Here is a 21,864-nt window from a genome sequence, read left to right as displayed (position 1 = left end):
TGCCATTTACAGCAACATGGACCGACCTAGAGATTATCATATAAAAAGAACTAAGTCAAACAGAGAAAGACAAGTATCATGTGATATCACGTCTATGTGGAATCTTTAAAAATGATAGAAATGGGGCTTCCCTGGTGGCGCAGTGGTTGAGAGTCCGCCTGCCGATGCAGGGGACACGGGTTCGTGCCCCGGTCCGGGAAGATCCCACATGCCACGGAGCGGCTGGGCCCGTGAGCCATGGCCGCTGAGCTCGCGCGTCTGGAGCCTCTGCTCCACAGCAAGCGAGGCCACAACTGTGAGAGGCCCGCGTACCGCCAAAAAAAAAAATGATAGAAATGAACTTGTTTATGAAACAGAAATAGACTCACAAACTTAAGGTTACCAAAGGGGATGGGTGGGAGAGATAAATTAGGAGTCTGGGATTAACATATATACACTACTATATATAAAATAAACAACAGGACCTACTGTATAGCACAGGGAACTATATTCAATATCTTGTAATAATCTATAATGGAAAATGGAAAATAACCTGAAAAAGTATATATATATATAAAATGTTTATATATATATATATATATATAACTGAATCACCTTGCTGTATACCTGAAACTAACATTGTATAAATTAACTATATGTCAATTTTAAAAAGTAGTTAAACAAAAAAACCCGCTATGCTTGACCCTACTCCCAAGGTACAGGAGGTGCCAGGGAGAGAGAAGCATGTCAAAGGACCTCCCAGCAATACCCAGACTGGGAAAACACTACAGGCCAAACTTCATTTCTTCAATAAATAAATTACAAGGAGGGGTGGGAGGAGAATGAGGGAGAGACAAGGGGCACCTACAGATGAAAGGATTCTTACAGGAAACATCAACTAGTTGCAATGTGTGGGTCTTACCTAAACACTGATTTTAAAAAAATACAGAAACAAACCCCCCCCCCCCATATTTTGACATGGTAGAAACACTGGGGATCAGGCCACTGTCCGGATTCCTGATAATTGAGAAATCACTGGCACTTTTTGGCTGGGATAATGATACTGAGGTTATGTGTTTGTGGGGTTTTTTCCTTCTTTTTGACTCTATCTTTTATTGGGGTAAAATACACACAATATAAAATTTACCATCTTAGCCATGTCTTTTCCATCTTAGCCATTTTTAAGGGTACAGTTCAGTGTATTAAATACATACACATTGTTGAGCAGCCATCACCACTATCCATCCCCATAAATTTTTTTTTTTTTTTTTTGGCCACACCACGTGACTTCTGAGATTTTTTTTTTTAGTTCCCTGACCAGGGATAGAACCCAGTCCCTCAGCAGTGAGAGTGCCGGGGCCTAACCACTAGACTGCCAGGGAATTCCCCCCGCAAAATATTTTTACCTTGTAAATCTGAAACTCTATACCCAGTAAACACTAACTCCCCATTCCCCCCTCCCCTGGCCTTGGCAACTACCATCCTACTTTCTGTCTATGATTTTAGCTACTGTGAGTACCCAATATAAGTGGAATCATGCAGTATTTGTCTTTTTGCAATTGGCTTATTTCATTCAGCATAATGTCCTCAACGGTCATCCATGTTGTAGCCTGTGTCAGAACTTCCTTCCTTTTTAAGGCTCAATAATATTCCACTGTAGGGATGAACCACATTTTGCTTATCCATTCATTCTGTTGCTGAACACTTGGATTGCTTCCATGTTTTATTTATTGTGAATAATCTGCTATGAACATGGGTGTACAAATATCCTTTGAGACCCTGCTTTCAAATCTTTTGTTTCATTTTTTTTTAATTAATTAATTTATTTATTTTTGGCTGTGTTGGGTCTTTGTTGCTGTGTGGGGGCTTTCTCTAGTTGCGGTGAGCGGGGGCTACTCTTTGTTGCAGTGCACAGGCTCCTCACTGCGGTGGCTTCTCTTGTTATGGAGCACGGGCTCTAGGCACGCGGGCTTCAGTAGTTGTGGCACGCAGGTTCAGTAGCTGTGGCTCCCGGGCTCTAGAGTGCAGGCTCAGTAGTTGTGGTGCACGGGCTTAGTTGCCCCATGGCATGTGGGATCTTCCTGAACCAGGGATCGAACCCGTGTCCCCTGCATTGGCAGGCGGATTCTTAACCACTGCGCCACCAGGGAAGTCCCAAATCTTTTGTTTTAAAATCAGCCCTCACCAGACACAAAAGGCCACACAGAGATCCCATTTATAAGAAATGTCCAGAACAGGCAAACCCATAGAGACAGAAAGCAGATTCATTGCCAGGGGCTGGGGGAAGGGGGACGGGGAAAGACTGCCAGTGGGGACAGCATGTTCTTTTGGGGGTGACGGAAATGTTCTGGAACTACATAGAGGTGGTGACTGTACAACACTGTAAATGGACTAAGTGCCACTGAAGTGTCCACTTTAAAACAGCTAATCTTGGGGACTTCCCTGGCGATCCAGTGGTTAAGACTCCGCCCTTCCACTGCAGCGGGCACGGGTTCCATCCCCCGCATGCCGTGAGGCGTGGCCAAAAAATAAATAAATAAATAAATAAATAAAACTAAATAGTTCAAAAATTGAAAACAAACAAAAAAAGCTAATCTTACGTGAATTTCACCTCAATTGAAAAAAAAAAAAGACCAATCCTCAGCTTTCAGAGATTTTACTGACATATCTATGCAGGAAACACGCTGCTATCTGGGGCTGCTTCACAACAACACAGAAGGAGGGATGTGCTGGGGGCGTGGAGGGGGCAGGAGAGGGTATCTGATGTCCTCTGGAGCCGAGTGATGGATACCTGGGAATCCCCTAAGCTTTTCTGTCCACATTTATGTATATTTGCAACTCTCAAGAGTTAAGTTAATAAACGGACTGTCTTCTATTTCAAGATTCAGATTAGCAGTTTTCCCCAGACCACCCCCACCACCCCAAGCAGAACATAAAATCCTCAAAAGCACAGCAGGGCAGAGTCATCGCCCCGAGAGATCCCCCAGGATGCCCGGCCCAGAGCCCCCACCCTGTCCAGCTGTGTGATCTGGGCAAGTGGCTGAACGTCTCTGGGCCCCACCTGTTCAAGGTGGGGTCAGCACCTGCCAATTTGCCAGTCCCTGGACACACCCCCTTCCCTCCCCTCCTCACTCCTTCTTCCACCTGGAGGAAGGTACTAGGCACCTGTATTTCCACCCCCATCACAGCACTGAAATCCTCGGCCTGCTCTCCTCTCATTGTGGAGGGGAGAGGAGAGGAAGGGATTTGTCTTAACCCCTACCTGCTCTGCAGGACAGTGGATGCCCTCCACCTCTGCTTCATGCTTATCCCACCAGGAAGCCCTGGGCTTTGTGGCCTTAACCAGCCCAGCACGGTGACTGCACCCATTTCCCTGCAGCCACCAGCAGGGAAGACCTTCGGGGCACAGGGAGTAGGGAAGGCAGCACCTTAAGGATCTCAGGCAGTCTGTGTCCAATTAAAAGCCTCAGTTTCTCCACCTGCAAAACGGGTATGAGGCCTTTGCACGCTCCCAAGCAGCTGTGAGGTTCCAATGAGTTTACATGTTGAAGGTTTAGCCTCGGGCTGGGCCTTGAGCACAGAAGCACTGACTGCCCCCTCCCAGCCCCACCGAGTCCCTGGGAGGCAGCCATTCAGAGCCATATACTTGGGAGGGTGGGCGGAGGGCTGGAGGTGCGAGAGGGGGCGGGGCCTGACCGTGCAGTTGTACTTGACGCAGTCATCCCAGAAGCGGCTGGCTGAAAACTTCTTGCGGAGGACCACAGTCAGCCCGTAGATGAGACACTGACCCACGCCAATGATGTTCCCTGCAGAGAGTGGACTCAATGAGGGGTCCCCAATCCCCCGCCCCCTCCCCCGCCCAAGCTTCCCTGTGGTACCTGCCGAGTGGTACAGGGGCAGACAGTCGTAGAGCACATCTGCCGCCTGCATGCTGTAGGAGTGGTGGGTAAATGCCGCTATGCGGTAGTACCTGCAGGGGCAAGGAGTGCAGGGGCTGGGACCCACACCCCCGAAAAAAGCATGGCGTTGGGGGAGCGAGCTGCGTACTGAGGCAGAGCCAGCCCAGCTCATAGGGGCCTTACAGGCTGGCAGGAGAGGAACATGCAACAAATAAAATGGTGCTTGCTCCCACGAGGGATATGATAGAGCAAAGGGATAGAGAGAGGCTGAAGGGGACAAAGCCAGGGAGGGTGGGGTAACCTGCCTGGGGAGGTGACACATGAGCTAAGGCCCGGCAAGAAGGTGCTGTAGGGTGAGCTAGGGAAGGGCACCCAGGTGAAGCGCAGAGCATATGCAAAGGTCCTGAGGCCAGAAGGAGTCTGGCAGGTTTGAGGAAGTGTGAGGGGTCGAGGAGGGAGCGAGCGAGAGGTGGAGAGGAGGAAAATGACATCAGAGAAGTGGCGGGTGCCGCACAACACAAATACGGCTTTTATTCTGAGGGCCAAGGAGGGTACGGGGAGGTTTGGCACAGAGGAGGTCTGACTTAGGATTTTAAACCTTGCTATGGTCACTGATGAGAAGGGGGCCGTTGGGGGCAGGAGTGGGGACAGGAGGAGACTGAGGAGGGGCAGAGGGCAGCACGGTGTCCTGAGATGGGCTGTGGGTTTTACCCAGTTGGGATCAAGATGCCCACAAGACCCCAAAAGGAGCTGGGGGTTGGGGGGATCAGGCCATAGAGAGGAACCGGAGTGGCTTTCCTGCGCTGGGGGCAATGCCCACGGGCCCCTCACCTGCTGTGTACGACGATGGCAGCCTTGGGCAACCCCGTGGTCCCTGATGTGTAGATGTAGAAGAGTCGATCTAAGAGAGATGTGGGTGTTGGGGACCGGAGGCTGGCGTGAGGGGGGCGAGGGGACTGGGTGGGCATCGGCAGGGGGGATCCCACCTGGACTCACCATCCATGCCCTTGCCAGGGGGCTGGGCTAGGGGGGCTGTGGAGGCCTCCTTCAGCAGCGGGTCCAGGAGCTGGGTGTCCGGCAAGACACCCTCGGGCCCCACGTCTCCAGAACAGAACTTGACCAGGCTCTTGCCCAGCTGTCCACTCACCTCGGCCACCACTGCGGCCCAAAACATATGTCACGGTCAAGGACGGGCAGGTCCCCTCCCAGGGCCAGGGAAGCACCATCTCCCTGCCCTGGGCGGCCCCAGGCCCCCACCGAGATGCTGCCCACACCCGGCCTCACCCGCTGCCAGCTCCCGTCCGAAGACCAGAGCCTTGGCACCCGAGGTGCCCAGGCAGAAGATCAGGGGCTCCCGCCGCAGGTTAACATTGAGCAGCGCGGCCTCCATGCCCGCCTTGGCCAGACCCAGCCACAGCCCCACAAACTCAGGCCGGCCCTCCAGGAAGATGGCCACCACGTCCCCTGGCGTGTAGCCCAGATGGCAGAATAGGTTGGCCACGGCATTGGAGTAGGCGTCCAGCTGCGCGAAGGTCCAGCATACGCCGCTGCCCGCGTCCACCAGCGCCAGGTGCTCAGGCTGCCGCCGTACCACGTCCTGGAAGATCTGCGGGATGGTGTGGCGGGCGCGCTGGTGCCACCGCAGCTCCAGGCGCACACGTATCAGCACGAAGAGGCCGCTGGGAGGGGGGACGAGGGGACGGTGTCACTGAGTGTCCTGCCCGGCTTCCAGGAGACCACCCCAAGCCTCAGCATCCCCACGTGGAGAAAGCGGAGGAAAAGGTCCCTGTGTTCCCAAGGGTGGCAAGTGTTCAGAAGGACCCTTGGGTTGCTGGGTCTCTTGGAGAAACTAAGGGCAAAGGGCCATTTACCAGTCAGCCCAGAAGTAGGCGGATTCTCACAGCTGGCCAGGCCATGCAGTGTAAGTCAGAGTCACCCTGTCCTCCTCCGCCACAGCTTGCTTGGTGACCCTGAGGGAGCCAGGCCCAGGCCTAACCTTGTTTTTCTCTTCTGGGGCAGCCCAAGTGCCCCATGCTGAACCCCCACTGCCTCCAGCTTGGACTCCTCATGCCCCGCCTGCCTCAACCGGGCCCTGGGGTCCACCCCCTGAGCTGGGGGGCTGTTCCACTCCCAAGTTACTCAATGGCACTAGGCACAGGTGGCTGAGCCATCCAGCACGTGTGCCCCCACCCAGGGGAGGAGATGCCTCTGCCCCAGGTGAGGCCAGAAGACAGGCTAGCGAGAGGCCCTGATGGCAGGTGTCTTGCTCCTCTGTCTTCACCTGCTAGTAGAGACAAGGAGATCAGAGGCCCCAGGGGGAGATAGAACCCAGTAGGAAGGAGCCAGGTTCCTGAATGACCCTGTGGAGATGAGCAGCCATCACTGATGATGCCAGGCTGTCACATGAGTGAGACATGAACTTCTTTGTGTTGTTTTAAGCAAACAGAAATGGCTTTAGATCACAGAACCAAGAAAGCTAGAATTTCTCAGTGCAGGAGCTCAAGAAACAAGTGGTCTTCTGGCTTTACCTGGCTCTCTGCCCTGCCACCTGACTCTGAGAGGTAACTTTGTGCTGGGTTAAGCCACTGTCAAGTGGGGACCTGTTTGTTACAGCAGCTTGCTCTGCCCTGACCGAGACAGGTGGTCCTCACTCTGCCCCCAGGAAGGTTACCTGGGTGTGGTTCCCCAAATCCTAAATGAACACTTAGAACAGGTGCATTTTATTATATGTAAATTACACCTCAAAAACAACGCATGAAGACAGAGCAGATTGGTGGTTACTAGGAGCTGGGGGAGGGAGAATGGGGAGTAACTGCTAATGGGGACAGGGTTTCCTTTTGGGGCGATGGAAATGTTCTGGAGCTAGATAGAGCCGATGGTTGCACAACACTGTGAATGTACTCAGTGTCGCTAATGGTAAATTTTATATTATATGTGTTTTACTACAATAAAAATGAATGAATGAATGAAACTCATGAAGACTGTCTGTGGCAAGGTTAAAAACAGGAGTCCTTACCTTCCAGATGTACACCCTGGAAAACCAACAGATAGAAAGATGTGCCACTGAGATTCAGACACAGGAGGAAGTGGGTGGAGATGAGGAAACAATCATATGAAGATCACGGAAGCTGGGGGATGGGCACATGGGTTTATTACATTATTCTCTGTACTTCTGTAAGCTTGAAACTTTCCATAGTAAAATGTTTTTAACACAGATTTTTAAAAAATAAAATAAAAAAATAAATTTAAAAAATAAAAAATATTTGGGCTTCCCTGGTGGCACAGTGGTTGAGAGTCTGCCTGCCGATGCAGGGGACACGGGTTCGTGCCCCGGTCCGGGAGGATCCCACATGCCGTGGAGCGGCTGGGCCCGTGAGCCATGGCCGCTGAGCCTGCGCGTCTGGAGCCTGTGCCCCACAACGGGAGAGGCCACAACAGTCAGAGGCCTGTGTACCGCAAAAAAAAAAAAATTAAATAAAAATTTAATTAAAAATTTTAATTTAAAAAATTTTTAAATAAAATTTTTTTGGCCGCGCCGTGCAGCTTGCAGGATCTTAGCTCCCTGACCAGGGATTGGAATGGGCCCCCTGCAGTGGAAGTGTGGAGTCCTAACTACTGGACTGCCCAGGGAATTCCCTAAATTTTAAAAAATTTTTTAAAAAATCAAAAAAGTTTTTTTAAATAATGTTTTAACCCTCCAAAGGCTCCCACTGTTTTTTCGATCAAATGCCTTCCCTGTGGCCTGTGAGGCCCAGCACGGCCCAGCCCCATGCATCTGGCCACCTCATCACCCTCCATTGCCCCAGCTTGCTCTTGCCTCCTTCCCTGATCTTCAGCAGGGCAGAGGTTCCTGCCCCAGGGCCTTTGCCCAGCTCCCACTGCCTGGAATACTCTGCCCAGGCCCCTCATCTCGGCTCCTTCTCATCCTTCACCTCTCAGCTCCAATGACACCTGCTCAGAGGGGTCCTCCCAGCCCTGCCCCGCTTGGATCAGTATGGCTATTTTAAAATATCCCTGCAAACCCTTTGACAGTCCTCCCTTCGAAAGGTGGGTTCTATTTCCCATCCGCTTTAGTGTGGGCAGACTGAGGGGCTTGCTTCTAAGGAAGAGAATGTAGCAGAAGTGATGCTATGTGACTTCTGAGCCCAGGGCACAAAGACAGCACACCAGCACGCAGGAGCCCTCATGCCCTCTTGCTTTCCCTCTCTCTCAGGACACTGGCCCTAGGAACCCAGCACTGAGCGGTAAGGAAGCCTAGACATAGGAGATGATAATGATCATTTTTTAAGCCCCTAGTTAAAGGGGTAATTTGTTACACAGCCATCGGTAACTGATACATTCCCAGCACCTACACCACCACCACCATCGTTTTCTTCCTTCAAAGTGATCATCACAATCTAAAACTGCCATCTTCCTTTGTGGGTTTCCTGAATTCTTTGTCTTTTTCCATGAGAGCAGGCACCCTGTCTATCTGTCTATTGTGTCCAGGGATGTAGTCCCAGCACTAGAAACAGGGCCTAGAATGTAAGGACGATGCTGGTGTCCCACAGGCTGGCTCAAATGCAGCCCAGTCTCTTCTGCCTGTGTGACTGCAGTTGTTGAAGAGTGTCTCCAAAAATTCATGTACACCCAGAATCTCAGACTATGACCTTATTTGGAAACAGGGCCTTTGCAGATATAATTAAGGTAAGTATGAGATGAGGTCATCCTGATTGCCTAGGTGGGCCCTAAATCCAGTAACAGGTATCTCTACAAGAAGAGAGAGGGACTTCCCTGGCGGTCCAGTGATTAAGACACTGCACTTCCACTGCAGGGGTCGTGGGTTCAATCCCTGGTCGGGGAACTAAGATCCCGCGTGCTGTGCAGTACAGCCAAAAAGTAAAAAAAAAAAAAGAAGAAGAGAGAGCACAAAGACACAAGGGAGAAGGCTCTGAGGAGACAGAGGCAGAGACTGGAGTGATGCAGCCACAAGCCCAGCCAAGGACGCCTGGACCCCCCAGAAGCTGATCTGGGGCTTCTGGTCTCCAGAACTTTGAGACAACAAACTCCTTTTGTTTTAAGCTACCGAGATTGTGGTAATTTGTTACGGCAGCCCCAGGACACTCATACAGTGGGCATGGGTGGGTACATCCCTCTCTGGGCCTCCTGGTTAATGGGGACAATAAGATCCCATGCCTTCCAGGTCAGTAGGGGACAAAAGAGATGGATGGAGACTTCTAAGGACAGGGCCTGGCGTGTCCTACATTCTCAATAAACTCTGTTGCTATCCTCTCCCCAGGGAGGTATGCACTGTCAGTAAGAAAACAGAGTTGAATTAGCATTTTATCTGCCCAGCAACTTGACTCATACCTACCCTGTAAGGAAGAAAGAGGAACAAGCAAGTTCCAAGAGCGGGGGCCAGCCCAGGAGGTCCCCTGGGAGTAATGGTCCAGGGGAGGAGGCAGGACATGATCTGAGGGCCTTGTGCAAACACTGATTCCTCAAGTGTCTGTCCCGGAGCTGTGAGCCCCAGCAGAGCCCAGAAGAAAGAGAAAGTGCCCTGGAGTCAATGGCCTTGGTTCAGATCCTACTCCACTGCTTACCAGCTGTGGCACTTGGGCAGACCCTGTCCTCTCTGGGCCTCAGTTTCCTTACTTGGAGTATCAGGAGACTGAACATAACAAGCTCCAAGTGTTCTCCAGCTCAGCAAAGTGTAGGTACTGCCATTGTCCTATTTACAAAGAGGAAGCAGGGCCCACAACAGCAGTGCATCTGTAAATGGGGCAACAGTGCAATTCTCAGCCTAATACCTGTCAAATGTATTAAGTGCCCAACCAAGAAGAAGGATTGAAAAAGAGGGATTCATCGTTACTCTGCCCAGGAGGGTCGGGTCCTGCCTCTGGGCTTTGCACCTGCTGTTCCCTCTGCCTGGAGAACTCTTCCATCCCCCAGGTCTTTGCACGGTTGGCTCCTTCTCATCTGACCACCTGTGCTGGATGCCCCACACCTACAGCCCTGGCTGCAGTAGTCATGCACTATCCTTGCCTCTCCCCCACGTGCTGTATTCTTCTTGTCACTTTCTGATGTTTAAATTATTTCCTCATTTCCTTCTCGAGCATCCTTCTCCCTCATTAGGCTGTGGGCTCCATAGGACAGGAAAAGCATCATCTGGTGCGTTCATGGCGTGTCATGGTGACCATGGCATCCCCGAAGCCCAGACAGGGTGTGGGGCACAGGAGGTCCTCAAGGATGGGTAGAACAAATGACTTTCTCCAATGCAGACTAGCTGGAATCCGGTCATCTCACAAGCACGGCCAAGACCCCACCGTCACAAGCCTGAAACGGTGCAGTCACCTCCCCCTGGTCTCCCGCCTCCACCCTAGGCCAGGCCCCATTCTCTGTGTAGTGGGGTGAATGGTGGCCCCAAAAAGATACATCCGAGTCCTGATCCTCCAAACTTGTGAATGAGCCCTTATGTGGAAAAAGGGTCTTTGCAGATGTAATTAAGTTGAGGATCTTCAGATGAGATCATCCTGGATTTAGGATGGGCCCTAAATCCAATGACAAGTGTCCTTCTAAGAGACAGAAGAGGAGACACAGGCATAGAGAAGAAGGCCATCCGAAGACGGAGGCAGAGATTGGGCTGAGTGATGCAACCACAAGCCAGGGAACTGCCGAGGATTGCTGGAAGCCACCAGAAGCTAGGAGAGAAGCATGGAACAGATTCTCCCTCGGAGCCTCCAGAAGGAACCAACCCTGCCCACACCTTGATTTCAGACTTCAGGCCTCTACAACTATGGCAGAATACATTTCTGTTGTTTTAAGTCCCCCAGTTTGTGCTTCATTGTTATGACAGCCACAAGAAACTAACACACTCTGCTTCATCTCCAACCTTTGTCTATCTTCCTTACCGCTCTCACCCCAGTGCCCCATTCAAGGGGGTAGAGGGGGTGTGTCTCCATTCACACTGTATGGGAACAAGTGCATTTCCTGCCTGACTGCCCCAAACCCTCCTCACCAAGCCACCCTCTTCCTCCATGCAGGCCAGCCTAGCTGTGCTGCTTCCCTGCTCAGAACACTTCCCTGGGAACATAAAGACTGTCTTCTGCTCAGTGTTCAAAGCTCTGGAAATCTGGCTCTAACTCCAACACTGCCCAACTCATAGACCTCCTGCCATCACAATAGCCCCTTTCACACTCCCTGCAACACGGGGCCTGGTAGTCCCATGTTCACTTTCTTCTATCAGCATGTGATGGCTGGAGCCACAGCAGCCAATATGAGACCATGAGGGTAACTAACAGGAGACGCCAAGCCTTTGAAGCAGAGAGGCAGAAGGAACTTGGGCCAATGATAACATGCTGAACACAAATTGATCAGCCTGAAGCCACCTCATGTCCCAATACCCCATTGCACATGGCTATAAATGTGCTTTACTGTTGATGCCACTTCTAGTTGGGATTCCCACTACTTGCAGCTGAAGCCTCCTCGTGGAGAAACACCTCCCCAGAGGAGCTGATCCACAAGTGCAGCACACCTCCACAAAGTACCACCAAACGCTGGACATCATGACAGGAATGGGGACACACAGGTGACCAAGGTAGGCGTGATCCCTGCCGCTATGGGTTTACAGTCAATAATCAAGGAGAAAGTAAACAAAAACAATGACAGTTTTATACGTTTCCTAAGAAAAAAGCAACAGGATGATGTGATCAAGCACGACCAGGACAGACTTCACCCACGGGGCAGGGGAGCCTTGTCTGAGGAAGCAGCATTTGCACTGAACTTTGAAGGATGACAAGGAGCCAGCCACGGGTAAAGCTCGAGGGAAAGTATTCCAGGTGGAGGGCACCACGAGTGCAAAGACCTGAAGGCAGGAAGGAGATTGGCAGGTTTAAAAGAGAGCAAAGGCCAGCGGGAGGAGAGGAGTGAGTGAAGCAGAGTGAATCGCTCCGCCAACTGGTATACTGATTTTGGCACATTAAAGTCACACGGGGGAAATGACGGCACATTATTCATTTGTAGCTTCCAGTGAGCAGAAGATGGGAAAGAATCCAAACATCCTGCAGTAGGCGCAGGGTTAGATGAACAACAGCTCGAGCTGAAGCTTACAACAAAAGGCTGTGCACAAGAACGGCGCCCCCGGGCTTCCCTGGTGGCGCAGTGGTTGGGAATCCGCCTGCCAATGCAGGGGACACGGGTTCGAGCCCTGGTCCGGGAAAATCCCACATGCCACGGGGCAACTAGGCCTGTGAGGCACAACTACTGAGCCTGTGCATCTGGAGCCTGTGCTCCGCAACAAGAGAGGCCGCGATAGTGAGAGGTCCGTGCACCGCGATGAAGAGCGGCCCCCGCTTGCCACAACTAGAGAAAGCCCTCGCACAGAAACGAAGACCCAACACAGCCCAAAAAAAAAAAAAAAAGAACGGCGCCCCCAATGCAAGGGATGAGGAAGGACCCTAAAGGTAAATGGGGAAAGTTACTGCTGACCATGCGGCAAAGATGGCAGATTGAGCACTCAGACACTGACTGTTGACAGTGCCTCCCAAAACGGCTAGTAAAAGGTCTTAAGTGTGAACTCACAAGGACCGGGAAAATGGAAGTGGAGACCAAATCACCCCACTTTGGGAAGCTGGGCAGCAGCACATGAGAGGTGGAGGCCCCAGGAGGAGGGGGAAAGCAGAATCCTGGGCTGTGGTGGAGGATTGATGGAAATCTGTTTAAGAAGCCCCCTCCGTGAAATAAATGTCATGGGGACGTAATGTACGACATGGTGACTATAGTCAATACTACCTCATGGCATATTTGAAAGTTGCTTAGAGAGTAGATCTTAAAAGTTCTCCTCACAAGAAAAAAATTTTTGTAACTCTGTATGGTGATGGATGTTAACTAGACTTACAGTGGTGATCATTTCACAATATACCAGTATCCCCTACTTTTCAAAAATTCACTCTAATGCCGCTTCTCTTTTGTGAAAGACCAAAATTAGTACCTGTTTTTGCTAACCGAAAGAAATCCAAAGAGGATTTTCGCTTTTACAAGGAAAGGCAAGAAGTAAAAATAGTGTTCGGTGTTTGTTCTGCAGGGAGCTGTTATAGGGGCAGCGCGCACCCAAAGCAGTGAGAGAGGCACTGCCAAGCTCCTTCCCTGGGAACTACACTCAGCATCCCAGCATCAAGCTGCCATAACTTTGAACTGTGTCTGTGAGCATCTGAACTTTATCTCAATTTATTTTGTGCACCCATTAGCAAGATGCATCCTAAGGTAATTGCTTCTTCCCTTTACACCATTTAGGTTTATGAAAGGTTTCAGAGGAATGCTCTATTTTCGGGTAGCAGGAGAAACCTTTATGCAAATAGCAAATCATTATGTTGCCCACCTGAAACTAACAGAGTGTTATATGTCAGTATCTCAATTGAAAAAAAAAAAAAAAGTGGCCACCCAGGAGAAGATTGAAAGTCCATCCATAGGAGGGTTTCTGGGTGGGGCACCTCCCTGCAAATGGGTGTTAAGTGAATGTTTACTTGCCAGATGCCAAGCCTCCAGCCCTCTTCCCCGCTGTGTTCCTGGGATGTTGCTGGTGGGGCCTGTGCCCAGGCCTGGAGGAAAGACCCAAAGACACTGCACTGGACTTTCCCCAAAGCACCACCCAGCCAGGTGACCCCATCATGAAGCTCAGTTGACAAGACCCCCTCACCCCCTACACACATCCATGCTGAGAGCTTCTAATTGGCTTTACAGCCAAGGACTACCAGACTCCTGGGGATTTCCTCTAATAGGGATGATGGAGACTAAAATAAACAAAGAAGGGCTTCCCTGGTGGCGCTGTGGTTGAGAGTTTGCTCTGCTGATGCAGGGGACATGGGTTCGTGTCCCGGTCCGGGAAGGTCCCACATGCCGCGGAGCCGCTGGGCCCATGAGCCATGCCGCTGAGCCTGCACGTCCGGAGCCTGTGCTCCACAACGGGAGAGGCCACAACAGTGAGAGGCCCGCATACCGCAAAAAAAAAAAAAAGAAAAAAAGAAAAAAAATAAACAAAGAAAATCTTTGAGGAAAAAGAGATTGTGCAAAGAGAAAAAAACTAATAAAGTCATTAATATCCTTGAAAATGTACGAAGATATACTGCATCCATGAAACAAGAATAGGATGCTATATAAAAGCTTTCAGGGAATGGAAAAAAAAAACAATCCAGGAAAATTTAAATGTGAGGGCACAAAGAATGTACAACATACACATGAACCCTAATGAAAAATATGGGGCTTGGGGCTTCCCTGGTGGCGCAGTGGTTGAGAGTCCACCTGCCGATGCAGGGGACACGGGTTCGTGCCCCGGTCCGGGAAGATCCCACATGCCGCGCAGAGCGGCTGGGCCCTTGAGCCATGGCCGCTGAGCCTGTGCGCCCAGAGCCTGTGCTCCGCAATGGGAGAGGCCGCAACAGTGAGAGGCCCGCGTACCACAAAAAAAAAAAAAAAAATGGGGCTTAGTTAATAATCATGTATCAACAATGACTCATCAATTGTAACAAGCGTACTACACTAATAAGAGATATTAAAAACAGGGGAGGGCTTCCCTGGTGGCGCAGTGGTTGAGAGTCCACCTGCCGATGCAGGGGACACGGGTTCGTGCCCCGGTCCGGGAAGATCCCACATGCCGTGGAGCGGCTGGGCCCGTGAGCCATGGCCACTGAGCCTGCACGTCCTGAGCCTATGCTCAGCAACGGCAGAGGCCACAACAGGGAGAGGCCCGTGTACTGCAAAACAACAACAACAAAAAAAAAAAAACAGGGGAAACTGCAGGGGAGAGTAAGGGGGTATATGGGAACTCTCTGTACTTTCTGCTTAATTTCTGTAAACCTAAAACTGATAATAAAAAATAAAGTCTATATAAAAAAGAAAAAACATAATTAAAAATCAATTAAAATAGTCTATTAATTTGAACAAAGAATCATAATAAAAAATTTTAAATATGAGGGCATAAGTTAAACATTAATAGAAGAACTAAAAGATATATTTGAAGAAATATCATAGAAAGTAGGATAAAACGATAGAGATGAAAAATAAAAAAGATAATAAGATAATTGATTCACTTTGTTATAAAGCAGAAACTAACACATTATTGTAAAGCAATTATACTCCAATAAAGATGTTAAGAGAAAAAAAGATGTGAAAATTATAGAACCAGTCCAGAAGATCCAACATCATATTCATTCAATAAATGTTATCAAGCTAGACATTGTTCCAGGCACTCAATAATAGGAGTTCGAAGAAGAACAAAGGAAATAAAGGTGAGGAAATCACCAATGATAACATCAAGAAAACTTCCTTGACCTGAAACCCACCAACAGTCATACAATGGATGGAAATAACCCACCATCTTGAAAAGATCCCACAAGCTTCCAGAAGGAAAAAAAAAAAAGTCACTGCAAAGGATCAGGAATCAGAGAGTTTTAGTCTTCTCAACAATAACCATGATGTGAGAAGAAAATAAGAAATGCCTTCAATTTTGAAGGAAAATAATATCCAACCTAGAAGTCTATACCCAGACCATCAGTCAAGTGTGAGTGTGGAAATAAAGATATTTTCATACATGGAGGGTCTCAAAAAATTAAATTTCTATACATGATTTCTCCCAAAGCTAATGAAGATATGTTCCAACTAATTAAAGGAGTAAACCAAGGAAGAGGACTATCAGGGACCCAGGAAACAGGGTATCTATCCAACCCAAGATAGAAGTGATGCTAATCCTCAGGAAGATGGGTAGGAGCAAGCCTGGTGTAATGGCTGCCCACCAGGTAGAGAGAGCAACTAGACCAGCCTGGACAGATTGGAGGCTAAAAGAGAGACTTCTCCAAAAAGATGAAATGGAAAGCCCATCTGGTGCCATAAATATTAGAGGAGAGAGAAACAAATGTTGTGGAGTTTGGCTTTGAAGTAGAGATAAATACATAGAAAACTAACCAATACAAAGGCAATCAATAACTCCAGGCAAAAATACATAAAGTTGTTTAATTCATATTATAAACAAGCATCTTTTTGGCAGTCTATTTAATGCCACATTTTTGGTGCCTTTGTGCTTTTTGTTGTTGATTTTGCTGTTTAAAATGGGCCCCAGGCATAATGCTGAAATGCTGTCTAGTGTTCCTAAGTACAAGAAGGCTGTGATGTGCCTTACGGAGAAGATACACATATTAGATAAGTTTTGTTCAGGCATGGGTTATAATGTTGCTGGCAGTGAGTTCAACAGTAATGAATCAACAATATATATTAAATGATGTGTCTCTAAACAGAATACACACGAAACAAGATTATGTATTGACTGGTTGATGAAAATGTGATCAGAGGCTTGCAAAAACCTAACCCTGTATTTTCCCTAGGAACAATGGTTCAGTATTTGCTAATTCAATGTTCGCAGCAACTTTGTAGAACAAAACTATCACAGGGAATTCCCTGGTGGTCCAGTGGTTAGGACTCCGTGCTTTCACTGCCGAGGGTGCGGGTTCAATCTCTGGTGGGGGAACTAAGATCCCGCAAGCCTTGCAGCATTTCCAAAAAAAAAAGAAGAAGAAGAAGAAGAAAACTACCACAAATAATGAGAATCAACTGTAATAATATTGGGACAATGAAGAGATGGAAGAACATGTGTGTCTGTGTATGTATGAGGGTGGGTATGTATACACCATGCACAGGGACAGGAAGACAGTGAGGACAGGGCGATAAAGGGATGCCAAATCCTCATCTTCCATGGTGTGAGATGACAGATCTAGTCTCAAAGTGAAAAAATGCAGATTTGTCACATAAGCCATTTAGAGATGTGGAGGTGAAGTCCAAAAGATTCAAAGGAGAGGTAAGAATCATTCCTGGAAGGGAAGGGAGAATGTGGGTAGAGGGTGGGGCTAGCAGCTGCCACTTGAGGTAGAAGGCTAGAGTCTTTCATCTCGAAGCCTGCATGACTTTAATAAAAGCAAAAATTTCAAGTGAAAGTGGAGAGAAGAAAGAAAGCAGGAGGTGAAGAATATGATGGAGAATGTGTGGCCATTTGTGAGCACCAAGAACAAGAAGAGGTCTACATATATTTCTTGGGAAAGAGACACAAGATGCCTCTGAGGAGAGGAACTGCAGGGCTGGGGGCAGTGGAGAGAGGGCAGCATTCACAGCAAACCTCTCTCTAACATTTGAATTTTGTACCTGTGTTATGTATTAACTGTTGCAAAAAAAATAACTGAAAATGTAAAATGTTAAAAGTTAGCTGTTTATACATCCACCTCCCTGGTCGGATCCTGATATCTCAACCATTCAACGAATAGAGTTGCTACGGTGAGCAGCCTCAGCGTTTACTGAGCTAACCTTACAGCCACCCTCCAAAGTAGGGTTCTAAAATCCCCATGTCAGATGGTGGATGAGCTGGGAGCTCAGGGAGATGAATTACACACCCAAGGTCACACAGCAAGTAGAGGACAGAACGACACAGACCAGGCCCCCGGAAGGGTCCCTCGGTTCCTCCTCAGGCCTGCTCCCAAACAGTCACCACGTACCACGTGACAGAACAAGTGCCGATGCTGCACACAACAGGTGCTCAATTCATGTTTTCTTAAAGAAGAGAGGATGCACAAGGTGTACTCTTAGAGATGAAGGAACTAAGGCCCAGAGGGTGATGTTTCATGGGCTAGCAAGGCGCAGAGTGAGGGCCACAGCTAGACGCTCCGGCTCTAGCCACCAAGCACCTGACCTCTGAGGTACCCACTGCTGGGTGAAGGCGATCAGCACCCACAAGTCTGGGTGCCTACTAGGTGCCCAGCTCTCCTCTAAGAGCTTCAGCAGAGCACCCCAAGAACCCCATGAAGGGGTGCTAGTGTTACAGCCATGGGGAGAGGGCTATCAGCAGGGGTAGGAAGCACAGGAAGCCGCTCCCGCAGGGGTGCTCCCTGTCCACAGACAGCACAGCAGAGAAACTCGACTGAGGCTGCAGTGGCTCGCGCTCAGGTCACTCAAGCATTCACAGTGGGGCCCAGTCTTCACGGCCTGTCCCTCCCGCCCTCGCCCCCAGCCTCTCTGGAGCACACCCACACGGGCGGGCAGTGGACTTCAGCACTGGGCTCCGGCCACATGTCTGGGCCACATGTCTGGGCCACCCCCACCCAGGGGACAAAGAGGCCACTGTCCACCTTTGGGCCCTTCCTGAGGCCTCTTCTTGCCCCTCTGCTCCTTCTGCCCCTTCCTGCTTTCACCCTGAGCTCTAGGACACCGGGGCAGGGAGAAAGAAGCACAGATGAATGTGATCAGATTTCATGAGGAAAACAGAAGACGAGTTAGAAGAACGGAGGCTGGGTGCTTAAATATTTCTGAACCTAGGTTCTAAATGCAGCCGGCCTGCACCACCACCCCAGCACAACACAGCAGCTAAGAACACGTACTCTGGAGTCCTGCCGCTCCTCAGCTCTGTGTTCTTGGGCAAATGACCTCCCCTCTCGGTGCTTTGGTTCACCAACCACAAAATGGGATTAGTAAGCATGCCTTCCTTACAGGACTATGAGAACACTAGAACAAAACCTGGTACAGAGGTGGGTGGGTGTTACATAAGCTGCATTAGTTAGCTATTGCTGTGTAACAAATTGCAGCCAAAATTACTAGCTGAAAAGAGCAAACACTGATTATCTCACAGTTTCTGTGGGTCACAAATCCAGAAGCAGCTTAGCTGGGTGGTTCTGGCTCAGGGTGTCTTGTGAGGCTGTAATCAAGGTGTCAGCAGAGGCTGTGATCATCTCAAGGTTTCACTGGGAGAGAATCCATTTCCAAGTTCACTCATGTGAGACTCTCCACAGAGCTGCCTTACATGACAGCTGGCTTCCCCCAGAGGGAGTGACCCATGAGAGAGAACCCAAGATGGAGGCCACAGTCTTTTTTATTACCTAATCTCAGAAGTAATATCCCATTGCTTTTGCTGTATTCTGTTCATTAGAAGTGAGTCACTAGGTCCAGCCCACACTCAAAGGGAAGGGATCATACAAAGGTGGGAAGACTGGGAGGTGGGCCCATCTTCCAGGCTGCCTCCTACAGAAAGTGTGTCAAGCTCTGTGTTGGGGACTCGGAGTGGACCTAGCTTCTGTCCTGTCCCAGGGGAGACAGAGCAGGTCACAGATATCCCCTTCCTTGGGCATGAAGGAGTGAAGACCTGCCATCCAAAAAAGGAAGGAGTGAAGACCTGCCATCCAAAAAATACATCCTGTGCTCCTGTTGTGTGCCGCCCTGACGGAAGACCAGGGCCACAGGAGCACAAAGTCCAACACGGTCTCCATCTGTGCTGGCCCCCCAACAGGGCCCACAGTTTAGTGGGGGGAAAGAGACCCCAAAATTAAAAAGCAAGAAAGCAGACACATATGATAATTACAAGTGACTGATGCCACTAGCGGTTACAAGTCAAGCTCCGGAGACACACTGCCTGGGTTCAAATCCTGCCCCCACTACTGGCCAGCTGTGTGACCTTGGGCAAGTGACAAAACTATGCTGTGCCTCAGTTTGCTCATCTGTAAGATGGGACAAGAGAGTACCGACCTCTCAGGGTGGTTGGGAGGACTTGAAGAAGTCATGCTTAGCATAGTGCCTCACACAGAGGAAGCCCTGTGTAAATCTTGGCCATTCTACCAGAGAGCAACAAGGTGGGAGGGTCTACAGCGACATAGGGTCAGGGGAGAGCTGTCTGACAAGGTGACATTTAAGCCATGGCATGATGAAAATGAAGAGCAGGGGAAGAGTGATCTGGGCAGAGGGTATAGCAAATGCAAAGGCCCTGGAGCTGGAATAAATACGAGTGTGTTTAGGAACAGCAAGGAGGCCAGTGTAGCTGGAAGAGTGACAAAGGAAAGGACAGGAGGTTGGGAACATGGTCAGAAACCTCATGTGGTCTAGATTCTAAGAGCAACAAGGAGCCATGGGAGGGTGCTGAGCAGGAAAGTTCAGCAAAGGGTCCCCTGAGGGAGGCAACATCATAAGGCGTTGCCAGGCAAAAGGAGGGCCAGTGTATTCCAGACAGAGGAAAGCAGCCTGAGCCTGACAAGGCAAGTTGATCTGGGGGCCAGATGAACCTATGGAGAGGTGGGGAGTGGCAAGTGGGCAGGGAATAGATTGTCAGGCCCTCAAGTACCCAGCTGGAGGCTGAGTCTTTTCTACTGCAGAGGATGGAGGTTGTGGAGGGTGTCTGAACAGAGAACACAGTCCAATCTGCATGTCAGAAAACCAAGGGCAGGGGCAGGGGCCAGGGCGTGGAAAAGAAAGGTCAGGTTCTAGAAGGTTCAGAACCAGTCAATTTGCAGTGGAGGTTTTTCCAGCTGCACACCATCCCTGCTGCTCACAGAGCCTCAGTTTCTTCACCCTTACAATGGGTTAGTCCTCCCACCTCCCCATGGACACCAAGACTGGCAGACCCATAGCAAGTGCTCAGGGACTTCCACATGGAGGCTGTTCCTGAGATTTGCTCCGGTGGTAATGCCCAGAAGCACTTGTTTCACCCCAGGAGGACTCCCAACAGCTTCTCTGAGGAAGCCCCTAGAGATACCCCAGAGACCTTCCAAGGATGCCTGCAAACACCACCAGAATCCCCTCCCCTGAGATTCTCAGTCACCAGAGACCCCTAAGCAAATCTTGGAATACACAGCAACCTCTCCACAGACTCTGAACCCCCAAAGTCACGCACAGACCTCAAACTCTCAAAGAGCACCCCGACCACAGAGAGACATGTAAATGGCCCTGAGGAGACAAACACCCTTCAAAGGCTCTAAAAGCCCTTTACACATGCCCCAGGAAGCCCTTTCATTCTCCCTGAGAAAGTCCCCCTGAGAACTCCTAGGGACCTGCCGGAGTCCCTGAAGACGCCCCAGATCCCTCTCACAGTCACCAAAGCCCCACAGAGACCCCCCCAAACACGCACGGCCTCCCAAGCAGCCTCAGCTCTCTGGAAGTCCTACTCGCTGCCCTAGTACCCCCAAGTTGCCGTCCAGAACCCTGAGGTCACCCACGCAGGCTCAAGGACATTGAAATCTACCCATCTCCCTCCAGGGAATCCCTCAAGATGTCCCCTGCTGGTGCCCTCAGAGTCCTCCAACCCACTCTTTTCAGGTCCAAGCCCCGCCCCTAGCCCTGCCCTCACCCAAACCCCGCCCCCAGTCTCCAAAACCTCCCCCCTCCAAGCCCTCAAGGTCCCCCACGCTGCCCTTTCAGCCCCCTCTGTTCGCCCCCCTGGGCGCTCAGCCCGCCCCCGACCCCAGCCCTTGTATCAGGCCCGAGCTGCACTCACAAGAGGTCCCGCCTCGCGGTTTTGCAGACGATGCGCAGGAAACGCCAGCCGCCGCCGCCTACGTACACGCCGAGCGCCACCGCTGTGCTCCAGGTCCACGGCAGTCCGATCAACCACAGCAGCACCAGTGAGGCCACGGAGGCCGAACCCGCACCTGGAGCCCGCATCCTGGGGAGGCGGAGAGCTGTGAGGCCACGGCCCGCCCGGGCCCTGCCCCACGGCCAACCCAACCCCGCCCAGATGTCGCGCTCCGCTCCCGCTTGGAGCCGGCCCCCCCCCCATACCTGGGATTGGGCATGTCTCAGACAGGCTCCGCCCCATCCCAAAGTGGGCACAGGCCTCCTTGCTCCTAGCCCGGCCCAGGCTTTTCTGCCAATCATTAGTGTATCTCCACGCCCCCAGGCATAGCTCTTCCATTCCGTCAGTCACTGGCAAGCCCCATCCCATGCCTCGACTTAGCAGCTGTACGCTGGACCCAAGCTCCATCCTAACGACTTGGCCCCCAAGCCTAGAGTCCACCTTGGCCCCACCACAGACCCAGGTCCTGGGCTTTCCCCCAGGTCCCACCTCTATCCGCCCCACCTCCACTGGCTTGACCCCGCCCCCAGGTTAGGTCTCCGGCCCCGCCCGTAAGCACAGGCCCCATTCCAGAGACCCGCCCGCCCTGGACCAGGTTCTGCCCGTAGGTTAGGCCTATGGCCCCGTCCACAAGCACACGCCGCA

At 50.6% G+C, this 21,864-nt stretch overlaps 1 protein-coding gene across 6 annotated transcripts in view; it reads right to left on the bottom strand.

Moving 5' to 3' along the window:
- SLC27A1 (solute carrier family 27 member 1) overlaps positions 1–21,864 on the bottom strand; it is a 31,588-nt gene that overhangs the window by 8,311 nt on the left and 1,413 nt on the right. For 4 of the 6 annotated variants that reach the window (XM_067733173.1, XM_067733176.1, XM_067733175.1 and 1 more), the window contains exons 2-7: positions 21,142–21,309; positions 5,163–5,557; positions 4,875–5,036; positions 4,710–4,779; positions 3,858–3,973; positions 3,676–3,785 (exon numbers count right to left, since the gene is read on the bottom strand). In XM_067733173.1, the coding sequence (XP_067589274.1) occupies positions 3,676–3,785; positions 3,858–3,973; positions 4,710–4,779; positions 4,875–5,036; positions 5,163–5,557; positions 21,142–21,308 (1,020 nt within the window). In that variant the 5' untranslated portion in view covers position 21,309. The remainder of the gene's footprint in view (positions 1–3,675; positions 3,786–3,857; positions 3,974–4,709; positions 4,780–4,874; positions 5,037–5,162; positions 5,558–21,141; positions 21,310–21,864) is intronic. The other 2 variants (XM_067733172.1, XM_067733171.1) reach the window with 2 other exon arrangements.

Source organism: Pseudorca crassidens, chromosome 3, assembly GCF_039906515.1.
Source record: "Pseudorca crassidens isolate mPseCra1 chromosome 3, mPseCra1.hap1, whole genome shotgun sequence".
Classification (NCBI taxonomy): domain Eukaryota; kingdom Metazoa; phylum Chordata; class Mammalia; order Artiodactyla; family Delphinidae; genus Pseudorca; species Pseudorca crassidens.
This window is presented reverse-complemented; position numbering and strand designations above follow the sequence as displayed.